At 45.5% G+C, this 13414-nt stretch overlaps 1 protein-coding gene across 3 annotated transcripts in view; it reads left to right on the top strand.

Moving 5' to 3' along the window:
* The window catches only part of vwa5b2 (von Willebrand factor A domain containing 5B2), a 135375-nt gene that overhangs the window by 36857 nt on the left and 85104 nt on the right, over positions 1–13414 (top strand). For all 3 annotated transcript variants that reach the window (XM_085990062.1, XM_085990061.1, XM_085990063.1), the window contains exons 4-6: positions 533–749; positions 2861–3024; positions 10228–10359. In XM_085990062.1, the coding sequence (XP_085846188.1) occupies positions 533–749; positions 2861–3024; positions 10228–10359 (513 nt within the window). The remainder of the gene's footprint in view (positions 1–532; positions 750–2860; positions 3025–10227; positions 10360–13414) is intronic.

Genomic DNA, 13414 nt, shown 5'->3' with positions numbered 1-13414 from the left:
GGCTTCCGATTGTCCAGACAGAGGAGGGAGTATCTTTAACTTCACCGCCCAGGCAGTAACCGAGTGGAGCAGATCACCCGCCCATTGTAGAATCTGCCTGATTTTTGTTTCATTCTGTCAACTAATCCCACTTTTCATCTTATTTTACCAATTTCCAGTCTCTTAAAAATGCTTTGTCTGAGTCCCAGGCTCCTGAAGTGCACTGTGTAACTGGAATTTGAAGGTCAGTGTGACATAGGGAGATACAAATCCAGTTACCGAACATCAGTACCAGATTTTTAAAAGCCCATTACTCCATTCCACATACTCATTAGAATACAACAATAGCTTATGATTTGAGTGTACTATTTATCCTTTCTCTCCTTCCCCCCCCCCCCCAAAAAAGGTTGTTCAGGTTCACTGTCCTAAATATTTTTGGGTGGTAGTTCTCCATGAAGATCCCTAGTTTCTCTTACTTAGGTGTGCTTTCTACAGCCTTGGAAATGAATACCTAAGCACCCTGAACTTGAGTCTTCACCATATTAATACACAGGTCACCTGATATTGGATGAAGACATGGATAGAACAACCTTCATTGTTAGCACTGGGCTGATTGGTTCTCTGGAAACCATGACAATATTTCTCAGCACCACGCTGGAACTTCAGACACAACAAAATGGCACCGTGCAGGTGGTGTTCTCTTCTGTGTTTATGCCTCTGGTCTGCAGCAATGAGAGGAAAATTGAGTCTACAAGAAGTGATGAACAGGGGTAAGTCTTAATAGGTTACTGCCTCACATGAAGCTTTACGGCCAAGTTTCATATTGGTCTATGGCACCTAGTACAGCAAGATGCTTGAACAGTCTGACTGGGTTCTCAAGAAACAATGAAGGGGTAAAGATTGGGCAGCGCGGAGGTCACTCGCTGGCACCAACAACAAGGTATATCTGGGGGGTTGTTGCAAGGCTCTTGTGGCTGGGGGAGGGGGGGAGCTCGGGGCAGCAGAGGCACGGAATTTCCTTCTAATTTACCTTAGAATGCCTTTCTGACTTTGCCACGGTGGATGCCCTGCTCAGGAGTGGGTTAAAGTGCCATCGGGTCCCACGTCTAGTGGGAGCTACAATTGGCAGCACTAAAATGGAGAATCAGCCGGAAATGGAGCAGCTCCATTTCAGTTGCTCCCCTGCTCATTTCCCACTGATCGGGGAGAGCTAAAATTCCCCAACTACTGTGTCCCTGGGAACACAGTCCGCCCATTGGTACCTCAGATTTGCAATCCGGATCCTGTGTGCATCATAGGACCCCAATTTGCTTATTACAAGAGGCTTCTTGCCTGAAACAGGCAGATGCTCCAGCCGCCCTTCTCGGGACCCTACCCAAGGTGACAGTGGCGGGAGCGCTAGCGTAAACAGGGTGGTAAGTGACCAACACCATTTTAAGCCGTACTGTCCTGTTTTCGTTGGGTGGAAGCAATTGGACTCATTAGCATGCAAACGTTTAAGCTGTTCGTAGAATTGCTTGGTCTGCTTTTCAATGGAGGCATTAACCCTTTCAAAATAAATGGGCTAACGCTGCAAGTTAAATAGCAAACAGAGGAATGCCATATAAATGTGTTTACATTTTTGTGTATGCATGTTGAACAGTGTAATTAGAATTCATGGGAGATATTGAATCATATCCATTTTCTTCTTGTTCTGGTTATGAATATGGAGTCACTACAAGATCACCAGGAATATAACCTTGCCACAATGAAATAAAAGGACTATTCAAATCAGAACAGAGAGACTTGGGGGGGGATATGTGCACAAATCATTGAAGGTGGCAAGGCAAGTTGAGAAAGCGGTTAAAAAAGCATACGGGATCCTGGTTTTCATAAATAGAGGCATAGAGTACAAAAGCAAGGAAGTTATGATGAACCTTTATAAAACACTGGTTCGGCCTCAACTGGACTTTTGAGTCCAATGCTGGGCACCGCACTTTAGGAAGGATGTGAAGGCCTTAGAGAGAGTGCAGAAAAGATTTACGAGAATGATTCCAAGGATGAGGGACTTCAGTTATGTTGATAGACTAGAGAAGCTGGGGTTGTTCTCCTTAGAGCAGCGAAGGTTCAGAGGAGATTTGATAGAGGTGTTCAAAATCATGAGAGGTCTAAACAGAGTAGATAGAGAGAAACTGTTCCCATTGGCGGAAGGGTCGAGAGCCAGAGGACACAGATTTAAGGTGATTGGCAAAAGAACCAAAGGCGACAGGAGGAAAAACCTTTTTACGCAGCGAGCGGATAGGATCTGGAATGCACTGCCTGAAAGGGTGGTGGAGGCTGACTCAATCATGGCTTTCAAAGGGGAATTGGATAAGTACCTGAAGGAAAAAAATTTGCAGGGCTACGGGATAAAGGCGGGGCAGTGGGACTAGTTGAAGTGCTCTTGCAGAGAGCCGGCATTGGCTCGACGGGCCGAATGGCCTCCTTCTGTGCTGTAACCATTCTATGATTCTATCACTAATTCTGGTGTTGTGGCTCAAGCAACAGACTCTAGATATTGTGAGGTTGGAATTGAGAACTTGTCTAGCTATGTATCCGTACCTCTATTTCTTCTACTGAACAGGGCAAATTTGAGTCTTTAGACCCCAATACAGTTTAATTTGGACCACCATTAGTCATATAGCATTGGTAGTCATTAGTAATCCTGCCATTTCCAAACCAGGAATTTTAACCACCCATCAACAGCCAGCACCAGGACCATGTGTTTGGGAGCCCGATGCTGCAAGGCCAAGACACTGGAATTGTTAGCAGACTGGTTTTGTTTTATTATGATTTTTCTAAATTTTATTTTCATCTGTACTTGCATATGTCTTTTCCCCCCCAACATTTTATAAATGTACAGTTTTCGCTCTACCGGTTGCTTTGGAGTAGGAGGGTTGAAGCCAGAGAAGTCTTTAAGCAGCGAACACCGCAGTCTACCAGAGATCTTCACTGAACAAGTGTTCAGCCCAGTACCATATGAATTTAGCTTTGAGATGCTAGTGCGAGGCCCCTGTCTCCTAGCCGGTAAGAAATTTCCTAGTATGGAACCTTTTAAAGTCTTTTATTATCGGTATTTACCATTCTCATCTGATAACAGTGCATCTTTTAATTGAATACTCACTGGATCAGGTCCATTTCTACTATCAGAAGCTATTATAAAACAGATAAATGGTGTAAGAGGTGGAATCCTTTAGATGGACATTGCTGTTTTCTTGCAGTAATCCTTTTATTTATTTGCGCGAGCTCATACAGGATACGTGACCAATTGAAACAGTTACTGAGACTCGAGGGGAGGGATCTTGAACTAGCCAGTGGCTGATTTACAATGAGGTCTTTTACGTCGTTAAAAAGATTAAGAGAAAAGCATGATAAGCTCAAAGGTAATCACATGCATTGAATAAAAGTAAATGCAAACCCCAAATGAATTGTAATGGGGGGATTAAAAATTTACTGCTACCAACAATTGTCTGCATCGTAAACTATTGCAGTCGATGTTTTTCTAGTTATTCTGGTTATCTAAAACAGCTCCAGTGGCAGCAATGCTTAGTGTTTAGGGGTATTTGGATGTCCAACAATAACAATCCTTGGAATCCAAAGTCAGAGTAATGAAGCTGCGGAAAGTAGGCTGATTTTCTTAAACTTCCAGTGACTTGGATGCGCATTGATCACCCTTCCCATCCATGCTAAATCACCAGGGATCAGAATTTGAATTTTACATACCATCAAAATGCCAAAAATGAATATAAAAAGATGGAAGAAAGGAAGCAAACCTAAATCAGAGCAGGAGAATAAGCAAACACGACTGGGGAACATGGATATCCCAATTTCTTCCTGCTCTAAAACCAGTCTACTTCTTGTACAGAAAATCGGTTAGTTTCAGAGCACAACAGAGGCTCTGAGAAACCCATGAATCTTGTTGCAAGAGCTGAAAGTAGCAGCAATGTTTAATATGGATCCTTTATAGGCAGCCAAGAAACTTGGAAGTATGGGTGGCTCTGGGAACATAATAGAGTTTGGAAATGAAAACAGTAATGAGTCTCTAGAATTATCTACTGCTTTTAAGAACATCAGAACATAAGAAATAGGAGCGGGAGTAGGCCATTCAGCCCTTTGAGCCTGCTCCGCCATTCAATAAGATCATGGCTGATCTTCTACCTCATCTCCACCTTCCTGCACTATCCCCATATCCCTTAGTTCCCTTAGTATCCAAAAATCTATCGATCTCTGTCTTGATTATACTCAATGACTGAGCATCCACAGCCCTCTGGGGTAGAGAATTCCAAAGTTTCACAACCCTTTGAGTGAAGACATTTTTCCTTGTCTCAGTCCTAAATGGCTGACCCCTTATTCTGAGACTGTGACCACTAGTTCTAGGCTCCCCAGCTGGGGGGAACATCCTGCATCTACCCTGTCAAGCCCTGTAAGAATTTTATATGTTTCAATGAGATCACCTCTTATTCTTCTAAACCCTAGGGAATATAGGCCTAGTCTATTCAGTCTCTCCTCATAGGACAATCCCCCCATCCCAGGAATCAGTCTAGTGAACCTTCGTTGCACTCTCTCTAAGGCAAGTATATCCTTCCTTAGATAAGGAGACCAAAACTGTACACAATACTCCAGGTGTGGTCTCACCAAGGCCCTATATAATTGCAGTAGACTTCTTTGCTCTTATACTCCAATTCTTTTGTAATAAAGGCCAACATACCATTTACTTTCCTAATTGCTTGCTGTACCTGAATGTTAACTTTCTGTGATTTGTGTACAAGGACACACAGGTCCCTCTAAATACCAACGTTTCCCAATCTCTCTCCATTTAAAAAAAATTCTGGTTTTCTATTTTTCTACCAAAGTGGATAACTTCACATTTCTCCATATTATATTCTTTCTGCCATGTTCTTGCCCTCTCACTTAGCCTGTCTATATCCCTTTGCAGCCTCTGTGTTCTCACAACTTACTTTCCTACCCAGCTTTGTATCGTCAGCAAACGTGGATACATTACACTCATTCCCCTCATCTAAGTCATTAGGGCAGCACGGTGGCATAGTGGTTAGCACTGTTGCCTCACAGCGCCAGGGACCCGGGTTCAAATCCGGCCTCGGGTGACTGTCTGTGTGGAGTTTGCACATTCTCCCCGTGTTTGCGTGGGTTTCCTCCGGGTGCTCCGGTTTCCTCCCACAGTCCAAAGATGTGCGGGTTAGGTTGATTGGCCATGATAAAAATTGACCCTTAGTGTTAGGGGGGATTAAATACGCGGGGCTACGGGGATAGGGCTTGGGTGGGATGGCTGTCGGTGTAGGGACCGGGTGCTAGGGTTTGGATGATCAGCCATGATCTCGTTGAATGGCGGAGCAGGCTTGAAGGGCCGAGTGTCCTGCTCCTATCTTCTATGTTTCTATTAATATAGATTGTGAATAGCTGAGGCCCAAGCACTGATCCTTGGGGTACCCCACTAGCTATAGCCTGCCAACCAGAAAATGATCTGTTTATTCCTACTCTCTGTTTTCTGTCTGTTAACCAATCTTCAATCCATGCTAATATATTACCCTCAATCCCAGGAGTCCTAATTTTGTATAATAACCTCTTGTGTGGCATCTTATTGAATGCTTTTTGAAAATCCAAATATACTACTTCCACTGGTTCCCCCTTATCTACCCTGCTAGTTACAACCTCAAAAAACTCTCACAGATTTGCCAAACATGATTTCCCTTTTATAAATCCATGTTGGCTCTGCCCAATCATATTATGATTTTCTAAGTGCCCTGTTACCATGTCCCTAATAATAGAGTCTAGCATTTTGCCTACTACTGATGTCAGGCTAACTGGCCTATAGTTCCCTACTTTCTCTCTCCCTCCTTTCTTGAATAGCGGGGTTACGTTTGCTACCTTCCAATCCCCGGAGACCATTCTAAAATCAAGGGAATTCTGGAAGATCTAAACCAATGCATCCACTATCTCTGTAGCCACCTCTTTTAAAACCTGAGGATGTAGGCCATCAGGTCCAGGGGATTTGTTGGCTTTTAGCCTCATTAATTTCTCCAGTACTATTTCTTTACTAATACTAATTTCTTTAAGTTCCTCATTCGCACTGGATCCTTGGTTCCCCACTATTTCTGGAATGTTTTCTGTGTCTTATTCCGTGAGGACAGATACAAAGGGCGGAATCTTACCTTCGAGGCCGAGTTCGAGACAGGACTGCTGGATTTCGGGTTCTAGTCCCGCCCCCAGGATGCCTGACGAACAGACACTATTTTGCCCTGATTGGCCTTGTTAAGCCCGCCCTGCAAGCTTGCCGGGCAATTAAGGGTAAGCCGGTGTCAGATGACGTTAGTTGATGATGCTTCATCTGCCGGTTTTCTTAAAGGCATATGCACCACACTTGTTTGACAGATGATTTGCGGTGCTGTCAAACACTGACATTCATTGTCCAAAGGTGAGCCCTTTCACCCAGGCTCTCCAATTACTCTCTCCTTAGGATAAAACAGGTGGCAGCTGCAGCTGAGATTGCAGAAGCCATCCGTCACTTCTCCCGATGAGATGGGGCTACACAAACACTTCAGAGCTTGTCACCTGCAGAAACATCTAACCATATTAAAAATTACTTTCACAATATTTCCTTACCTCTGATACTAACCAGTGTCCCATTGCATCCTTCACACCACTTCTCTAGCTGTTAGCCAAACACCAACATAACAACAGACCCACAGCACGCCTCACTTACCCTGGCGGGGTTTCCCGATGTCAGGAAGCCCGCAGCAGCAGTCAAAAAATTGGAAAAAGCCTCTTAACTGCCTGTTAACTACCTGTTAATAGGCAGCTAAGTGGCTATAATCCTCTTCCGGCCACTCGGAGTCGGTCCCTGCACAAATTGGGGACCCGACTCCCATGAAGATTGGTTGGAGATGGGTTGGGAGCGGGTTTGGGACCCATTCCCATTTTTGGGGATTTTCCCAGCAGTCCCACCTCCAGACCTGTCTCCTCAGGGCTGGTAAAATCCTGCCCAAAGTATTTGTTTAATGTCTCTGCCATTTCCTTACTCCCCATTATAATTTCTCCTGCCTCTGCCTGTAAGGGACCCATGTTTACTTTTGCTAATCTCTTCCTTTTTACATGCCTATAGAAGCTTTTACAATCTGTTTTATGTCTCTTGCTAGTTTACCGTCATTCTATTTGCTCTCTTTATCAATTTCTTGGTCATCCTTTGCTGAATTCTAAAATCCTCCCAATCCTCAGGCTTACTATTCTTTTTGGCAACATTATAAGCCTCTCCCTTTAATCTAATACTATCTTTAACTTATCTTTTCAGCCACGGTTGGACCAATTTTCTCGTGGTGTTATTATTCCTTAAGGGAATGTATAATCGTTGTGAATTATGAATTGTTTCTTTAAATGGTTGCCCAAATTTTTCCAATGAAATTCCAGGTTTCATCACTGCTTCATGTGGCTTTTACTACCAAAGGGTATAAACACCACAGTCTCTAAATGTAAATATTGATGCCTGGGCTTTAGATAATTGGGGGAAAGAGACGTGCCCATTTTTTATCAGGTTAAACGGTATTGAGCGGGTAAAGATTAACATTATCATTAACACAAACTTGTGGATTATAAAATAGTTCTTACAAAATTTAAGATAACATTAAAAAATGCAAACTAAATTGGGAATTAATTTTTAAAAAGTAACTGAAAAAGAAGTTTTGCTCTCTCTCACTCGTTCACCCTCTTTGGCCCCAATATTTATGGGGAAGGAGCGGGGACGGGGGGAGGGGAGGAGTTCTGGACGGTGTCCTGTCTTTAAAAAAAAAAAAATGTCTGCAATTGTTGGGTGGGAAAGCCTATGGCACTAGACCGCAGCTGAGGAGCAGAGATCGTGGTCGGAGGGAGGGAGAGATTGCGGGCATGTGGGGTGTCTCATGGTCAAGGGGAGAGATCGTGGGGTGGGGGGGAGCGTGGTCAGAAGGGACAGATCATGGTCAGGGGGGAGAGATTGTGTTCGGGAGGGAAAGCGTGGTTGAGGGGGCAGATCGTGGTTGGGGAGGAGAGATCGTGGTCGGGGGGAGAGATCATGGGGTGGGGGGGCAGAGTGTGGGTGTGGGGGAGAGAGAAATAATGGAGCTGGAAGCAGGTAAGCTTGTCAGACCTGGGGAGGAAACACTCCTGCTCCTCTTGGCCCACAAGCAGTTCTGTAAATGCACTTACCTGATGGATCCGACCCTTCTCACCTCTTTTTACCTGCCGGGTTTCCCGAGGGCTGGGAAACCTGGCCGGATTGGGTTAAAAATAAAAAGCCTATAAAAATGGAGGCACACACCCCCCTTAAAAGCTTTTACCGACTGACCCGCCTCCTGAGAGCAGATTGGTTGCCCGCCCAACATCCCACCTCTGGTAAAACCAGAAGTGGGCAGTTTGGGGTCGTGTTTGAAACTTTTCAAATTTTAACTTCCCACCTGACCCAAACCCCCCATTCTAGGGTTAAAATTACCCCTTTTCTCTCTCGCACTCTCACCCTCCCTCAAAATATGTGATAGGGGTTGGCAGCTTTGGACCCATGCAGTTTGTTGCCACGATACTTGTTTTATCTCACTGAAGGAAGAGAATCCTTGTTGTATACAATGCTTTCCAGCATTTGATTTGCTTTCCCTGAACACAGAGGTGGAATGGCTGTAATGCATATATTTCAAATGTTTGGGAGTAAATGCTGTCAATATTGCAGTTGACACAACTCTCCAGCTGTAGCATACATAAAGGCTCAAGTGTGTTTTCTTCCAGCTCCCTTCCCTCATCCAATTATTTTAGAGCCTTAATGAAAATGTTGTGGGTCAGGGAGGAAATTAAAGGGGTAAAGATCTGTCACTGTAAAACATGGTAAGAAATTTAATTTAGCTGGAAGAAATCTTGTTTCTTCCAGACTGTGTAATTATTCATCATCTTTATAAAATATTCAAGGCAGACATATGGATGTAGAAATAATCAATAGTTTAAGTCAATCTAGCAGATTGATTTTTGCAGTTTCTGTATTAAACACAATTACTTCTGACAGAGGAAATCTAAAGGGTTTCCATACAATCTGAGCCCTACTGCAGTAAATCACTGAGTGTAAGCACAGTGCAACGAGGTTCGGAATAATAATAAGGGCAACATTGTTCTTGTCGATAAATTTAAGTATTGAATGTAACAGTGCAGATCTAATTGAATATTGCTCTTACAGTGAAACTCAATTATTTTAATGGGTGGGGGGGGAAGAGAAACTGAAATGGACCCGTTAAATACTGCTTGATGAATGTCAGGCAGGTACTCACGGTCAAAAAAAGGGAATGAGCATGCTAGTGGGAATGCAAGTAGCTCAGATCACAGCTCATTACCCGACCGAATAGAAAAGGTTTCATTTTAGAAAGCCAGAGCGAGCATTTTTTCAGGGGGCATAATTTCAGAATAAGGGGGCACCCTTTTAAATCGGAAATGAGGAGGAATTTCTTCTCTCAGAGGGTCGTGAATCTTTGGAATTCTCTTCCCCAGAGAGCTGTGGAGGCTGGGTCATTGAATATATTTAAGATGGAGATAGACAAATTTTTGAACGATGAGGGAGTCAAGGGTTATGGGGAGCGGGCAGGGAAGTGGAGTTGAGGCCAAGATCAGATCAGCCATGATCTTATTTGTTGGTGAGTCAAATGACCTACTCCTGCTCCTACATCTTATGTTCTTATGTTTTTATTAGCATTCAGCTTGAGGGTGGAAAATGAGTGCCCCAGGGCACCCCATTGGCTCCATGCCTTCGCAATATTGGGCGGCCCGGCTGGCCTCTGGGCCGCAAGAAGGTAGGCCTGTGACAAGGGGGAAGATGACCCGGGGGAGGGTGACTCGGAGGTGCAGAGGCCCATGCTGGTTTTGCGGCCCTACAGAAATACAGTACAACTTACCTGTGGGCTCCTCATCAGCTGGACCGGCAGCAGATACTGAGCAGAGTGTGCATAGCTCATGCTCCATCCAGCACTGTCCAAAAATGGCAAACGGGGCCCTATGTATAGCATAGGACCCTGATTTGCATATTAAAAGAGCCTCCCGTCTGACACAGGCAGGCACTCCAGGCTCTTGGCTGTAGGCCCAAGGAAAGATCGCGGCAGCAACAGCAACGGTGGGAACAGGGCGGTAGGTCATTCTCCGCCATTTTTGGGGTACTACTGGCCCATTTCTCCGCCCTGGTTTCCTCAATTTTTAATTTCTCTTGTTTTGTAGGTGTGGAGAGCCCCACACATGCACTACGGGCTGATGCGGATCCTATTGCCAGGTCTGCCTCAACTCTATACATCACATTGGCAGAGAAACACCAGTATGACAGGAACCTCAAAATCATTTTACATCCGAGCGGTAAGCTTTATCTTTTGTTTTGTGAGATTGATAGGACTCACCGCTATAATACTCTTGTTATAATACTTGTAACTGTGTGCAAAATGCTGCATTCTGAATTTGAGACTGAGGGGATAATTTTAAGCTAACCTGCTGGCGGGATTGGGGTGTGTTCGGGTAGGATGCCTGTTTTACACCCCGCTTGACTTTATACCCCTCGCGATTTTATGCTGCGTTGACTTTAATGGAGCATTACATTGGTCGGGGCGTAAACGGGTGTCCGACCCAAACACATCCAAGTGGGTTTGAGTTTTGTTCAATCCCACAGTTCTGCCAGTTTATCTCAAAAATAGGACCCTTTTGGGTTATGGTCCTGACAAAGTCGGCCATCCAAAATTCAGGAAGCATAGGATCACCAGACAATGGGCTAGATTTTCGTGGAGCCGTCAGGCGGGGTTTCAGGCGTGTGGGAGGGGAAAATCCCGAATTTGGGGGTCCCGACACCATCCCACCCAAAACCCCGCCCCACGTAAGTTTCAGGGGCGGCGGGTACCCGCCCCGCACTGGGACCCGCCGAAACCAGGCGGGAAGGGATTAGTGCCAATTAACAGGTAGTTAACAGGCAGTTTTTAGCCTAATCCCTATTTTGAGGGGTTTCGTGTGGGTTTCTCGACGGCTCCAAACCACGCCAGGTTAGAGCAGGCGGGCCGTCGGGTTGAAGGAGTTGGAGGGGTCGCGATGTTGGCGCTCAGGTGAGTGATGGGTGCATGAGTGTAAAGGTAAGTGTGTTTGGTGTGTCTAAAGTGTGTAAAGAACTTTTACTTACCTGTACTTACCTTAACAGCCTTTTTTCCTGTAGCCATCAGGAGCGCATCACTCAGCCAGTACTTAAAGCTGAACGGCTGCGATCTGTGAAAAGTGACAGCCTTCAGCTTTGAGTGCCGGTAAGAGTTCTAACTGAGTCTGTGCAGAATGACTCATGGTGGAACTCAGACTGTCAGTGCTGTCAAACGCTGATATTTCATCTGTCAAGAACTCTTGGCAGATGAAATTTCAGTCTGTGACATCACCTGTTGCTGGGTGGCCCTTAATTGGCCTGCTGAGCCCGCTGGGCAGGCTCAACAAGGTCAATCAAGGGGAAATCGTGCGGATTGGCCAGACGTCGAAGTAGGCGGGTCAAAAACCCAAAAGGGGAAGTCCCGCCTTCTTCCCGACAGGTTCGGGAAAATTTACCCCAATATTTCACGCTCTAGTTTGTGCCTGGCTGACCCTTGAAAACAAATATGCGATATCTATCGGCTTACTGGGTGTCTTCCAGGACTGGTGGGCACCATGCAGTTCCTGTGTTTTGTTTATCCCAAATGTACTATTTTAATTGCATTTTGTAATTTAAGTTACTTTTTGTTATTTTTGTTATGTTTAAAAGTCAGGATGGGTGGGCCATATCTCCCTGACTCTTAGTGATGCCTTACCTTTAACAGAGGGAACTTAACGTATGTTCATGGGTTGGGTCTTTGCCTACTATAGAAAAGGATCCTTTCATGTTATACACAGTTAAGCCTAGATGTTGCGATTAACATTATTTTAACACCGGTGATAAAATAACAATGATTGCCTTACATGCATTACCCTACATTTATCCACATTCTATAACATATCTACCTTAAAATTCATCTGCCATATCTTAAACTATCTGCATAACAGACCAAAGTCTCCCTGAATATAATCAGTCTCCTTCCTACCCACTACCCACATAGCTTTATGTCATCAGAAAATGTTTTACTACTACAGTAACCCTGTTTCATATCATTCACAAATATTGAGACCAGCAGAGGTTTCAGACAGATCCCTGTGAAGCACTAATACAAAAGCAAAATACTGCGGATGCTGGAAGTCTGAAATAAAAATAGAAAATGCTGGAAATACTCAGCAGGTCAGGCAGCATCTGTGGAGAGAGAAACAGAGTTAACGTTTCAGGTCGAGGACCCTTCGTCAGACCTGAAACGTGATCTCTGTTTCTCTCTCCACAGATGCTGCCTGACCTGCTGAGTATTTCCAGCATTTGCTGTTTATATCCCTGTGAAGCACCACTGGTTCCCAGGTCTCTCTTCATCTTGATAATTTGCCAACTATTCGATGAACCTTAATTTTTCCTATTAGTTTCACATGAAAACTTTGTTCAAGACCCTTTGATAATCCAAGTAAACTACATTTACTAGATTACCCTCATCCACTAGCCTAGTAACCTCTTCAAAGAGTTCCAGTAGGATTGGAAGACATAGGCCTAGAAATTGGGTTTTGGCGCAGCGACGGCTTTAGCGCCGGAAGTTAGTGCCGGAGCTAAGTCGCGCTGGGCGGGCCAAAAATTCACTACTTCTGCGCCCAAACGGCTGCCGGCGCTGCTGAAAGCTGTTAGCGCCTGAAAACTGGCGCTATGCGCTGAATTTCGGCGCTATTCCGGCGCTGCGGCGCCCGCTGCGGTGCGGCAGGTTCGGGAAGTGCAGGCCTCCTCCTTCCCTTAAGGAGGAGCTGCCTGCACCCGGCCGCGGCCCGCGATAATCTTTTTAAAAATGAGCCCGGCACCTCGGACAAGTGCCGGGCTTGCTTCTGTTCCGGGGGGGGGGTGGGGGAAGTCCGGGGAGGGAGCTGCGGCCAGGCGGGCGGCGGGAAAGCGGCCGGCCGCCGCGGGGCCTTTAATGCACCGGCGCAACGTTCTGTAAGGCACCTCTGCCAGAACGTTGCTTGCGGCTGCCACGGGCGAGGCGGCCGCAACTCAATTTCCGAGTTCGGGCGGGTTACCATGGCAACCGGGACGCTGCGCACACCGATGACGTCATCGGTGCCGGCGCAGCGCTACCGGCCTAACGCCGATTTAGGGCCCCTGTCAATTTCAAAACTGGCCATAACTTCGCCGCTAGGCCCTCTAGCGCCTCAAAAGCGGCGCTAAGGCCAGTGAATTTCTAGGCCATAGTCTATTACCTCTGAACCCACTCTGATTGCTCCCTGTCGTACCTGTGCTCTTTATAGTTTCAGAACTGTATTGGCTTTTCTCCCTTGTTAATTAAAAAAGTTTGCC

Source organism: Somniosus microcephalus, chromosome 6 (genome assembly GCF_052327205.1).
Source record: "Somniosus microcephalus isolate GS21.2 chromosome 6, FLI_Smic_1.0, whole genome shotgun sequence".
In the NCBI taxonomy this organism is placed as follows: domain Eukaryota; kingdom Metazoa; phylum Chordata; class Chondrichthyes; order Squaliformes; family Somniosidae; genus Somniosus; species Somniosus microcephalus.
Note: the sequence above shows the minus strand (reverse complement) of the source record. Positions and strands in the feature narration are given on the sequence as shown.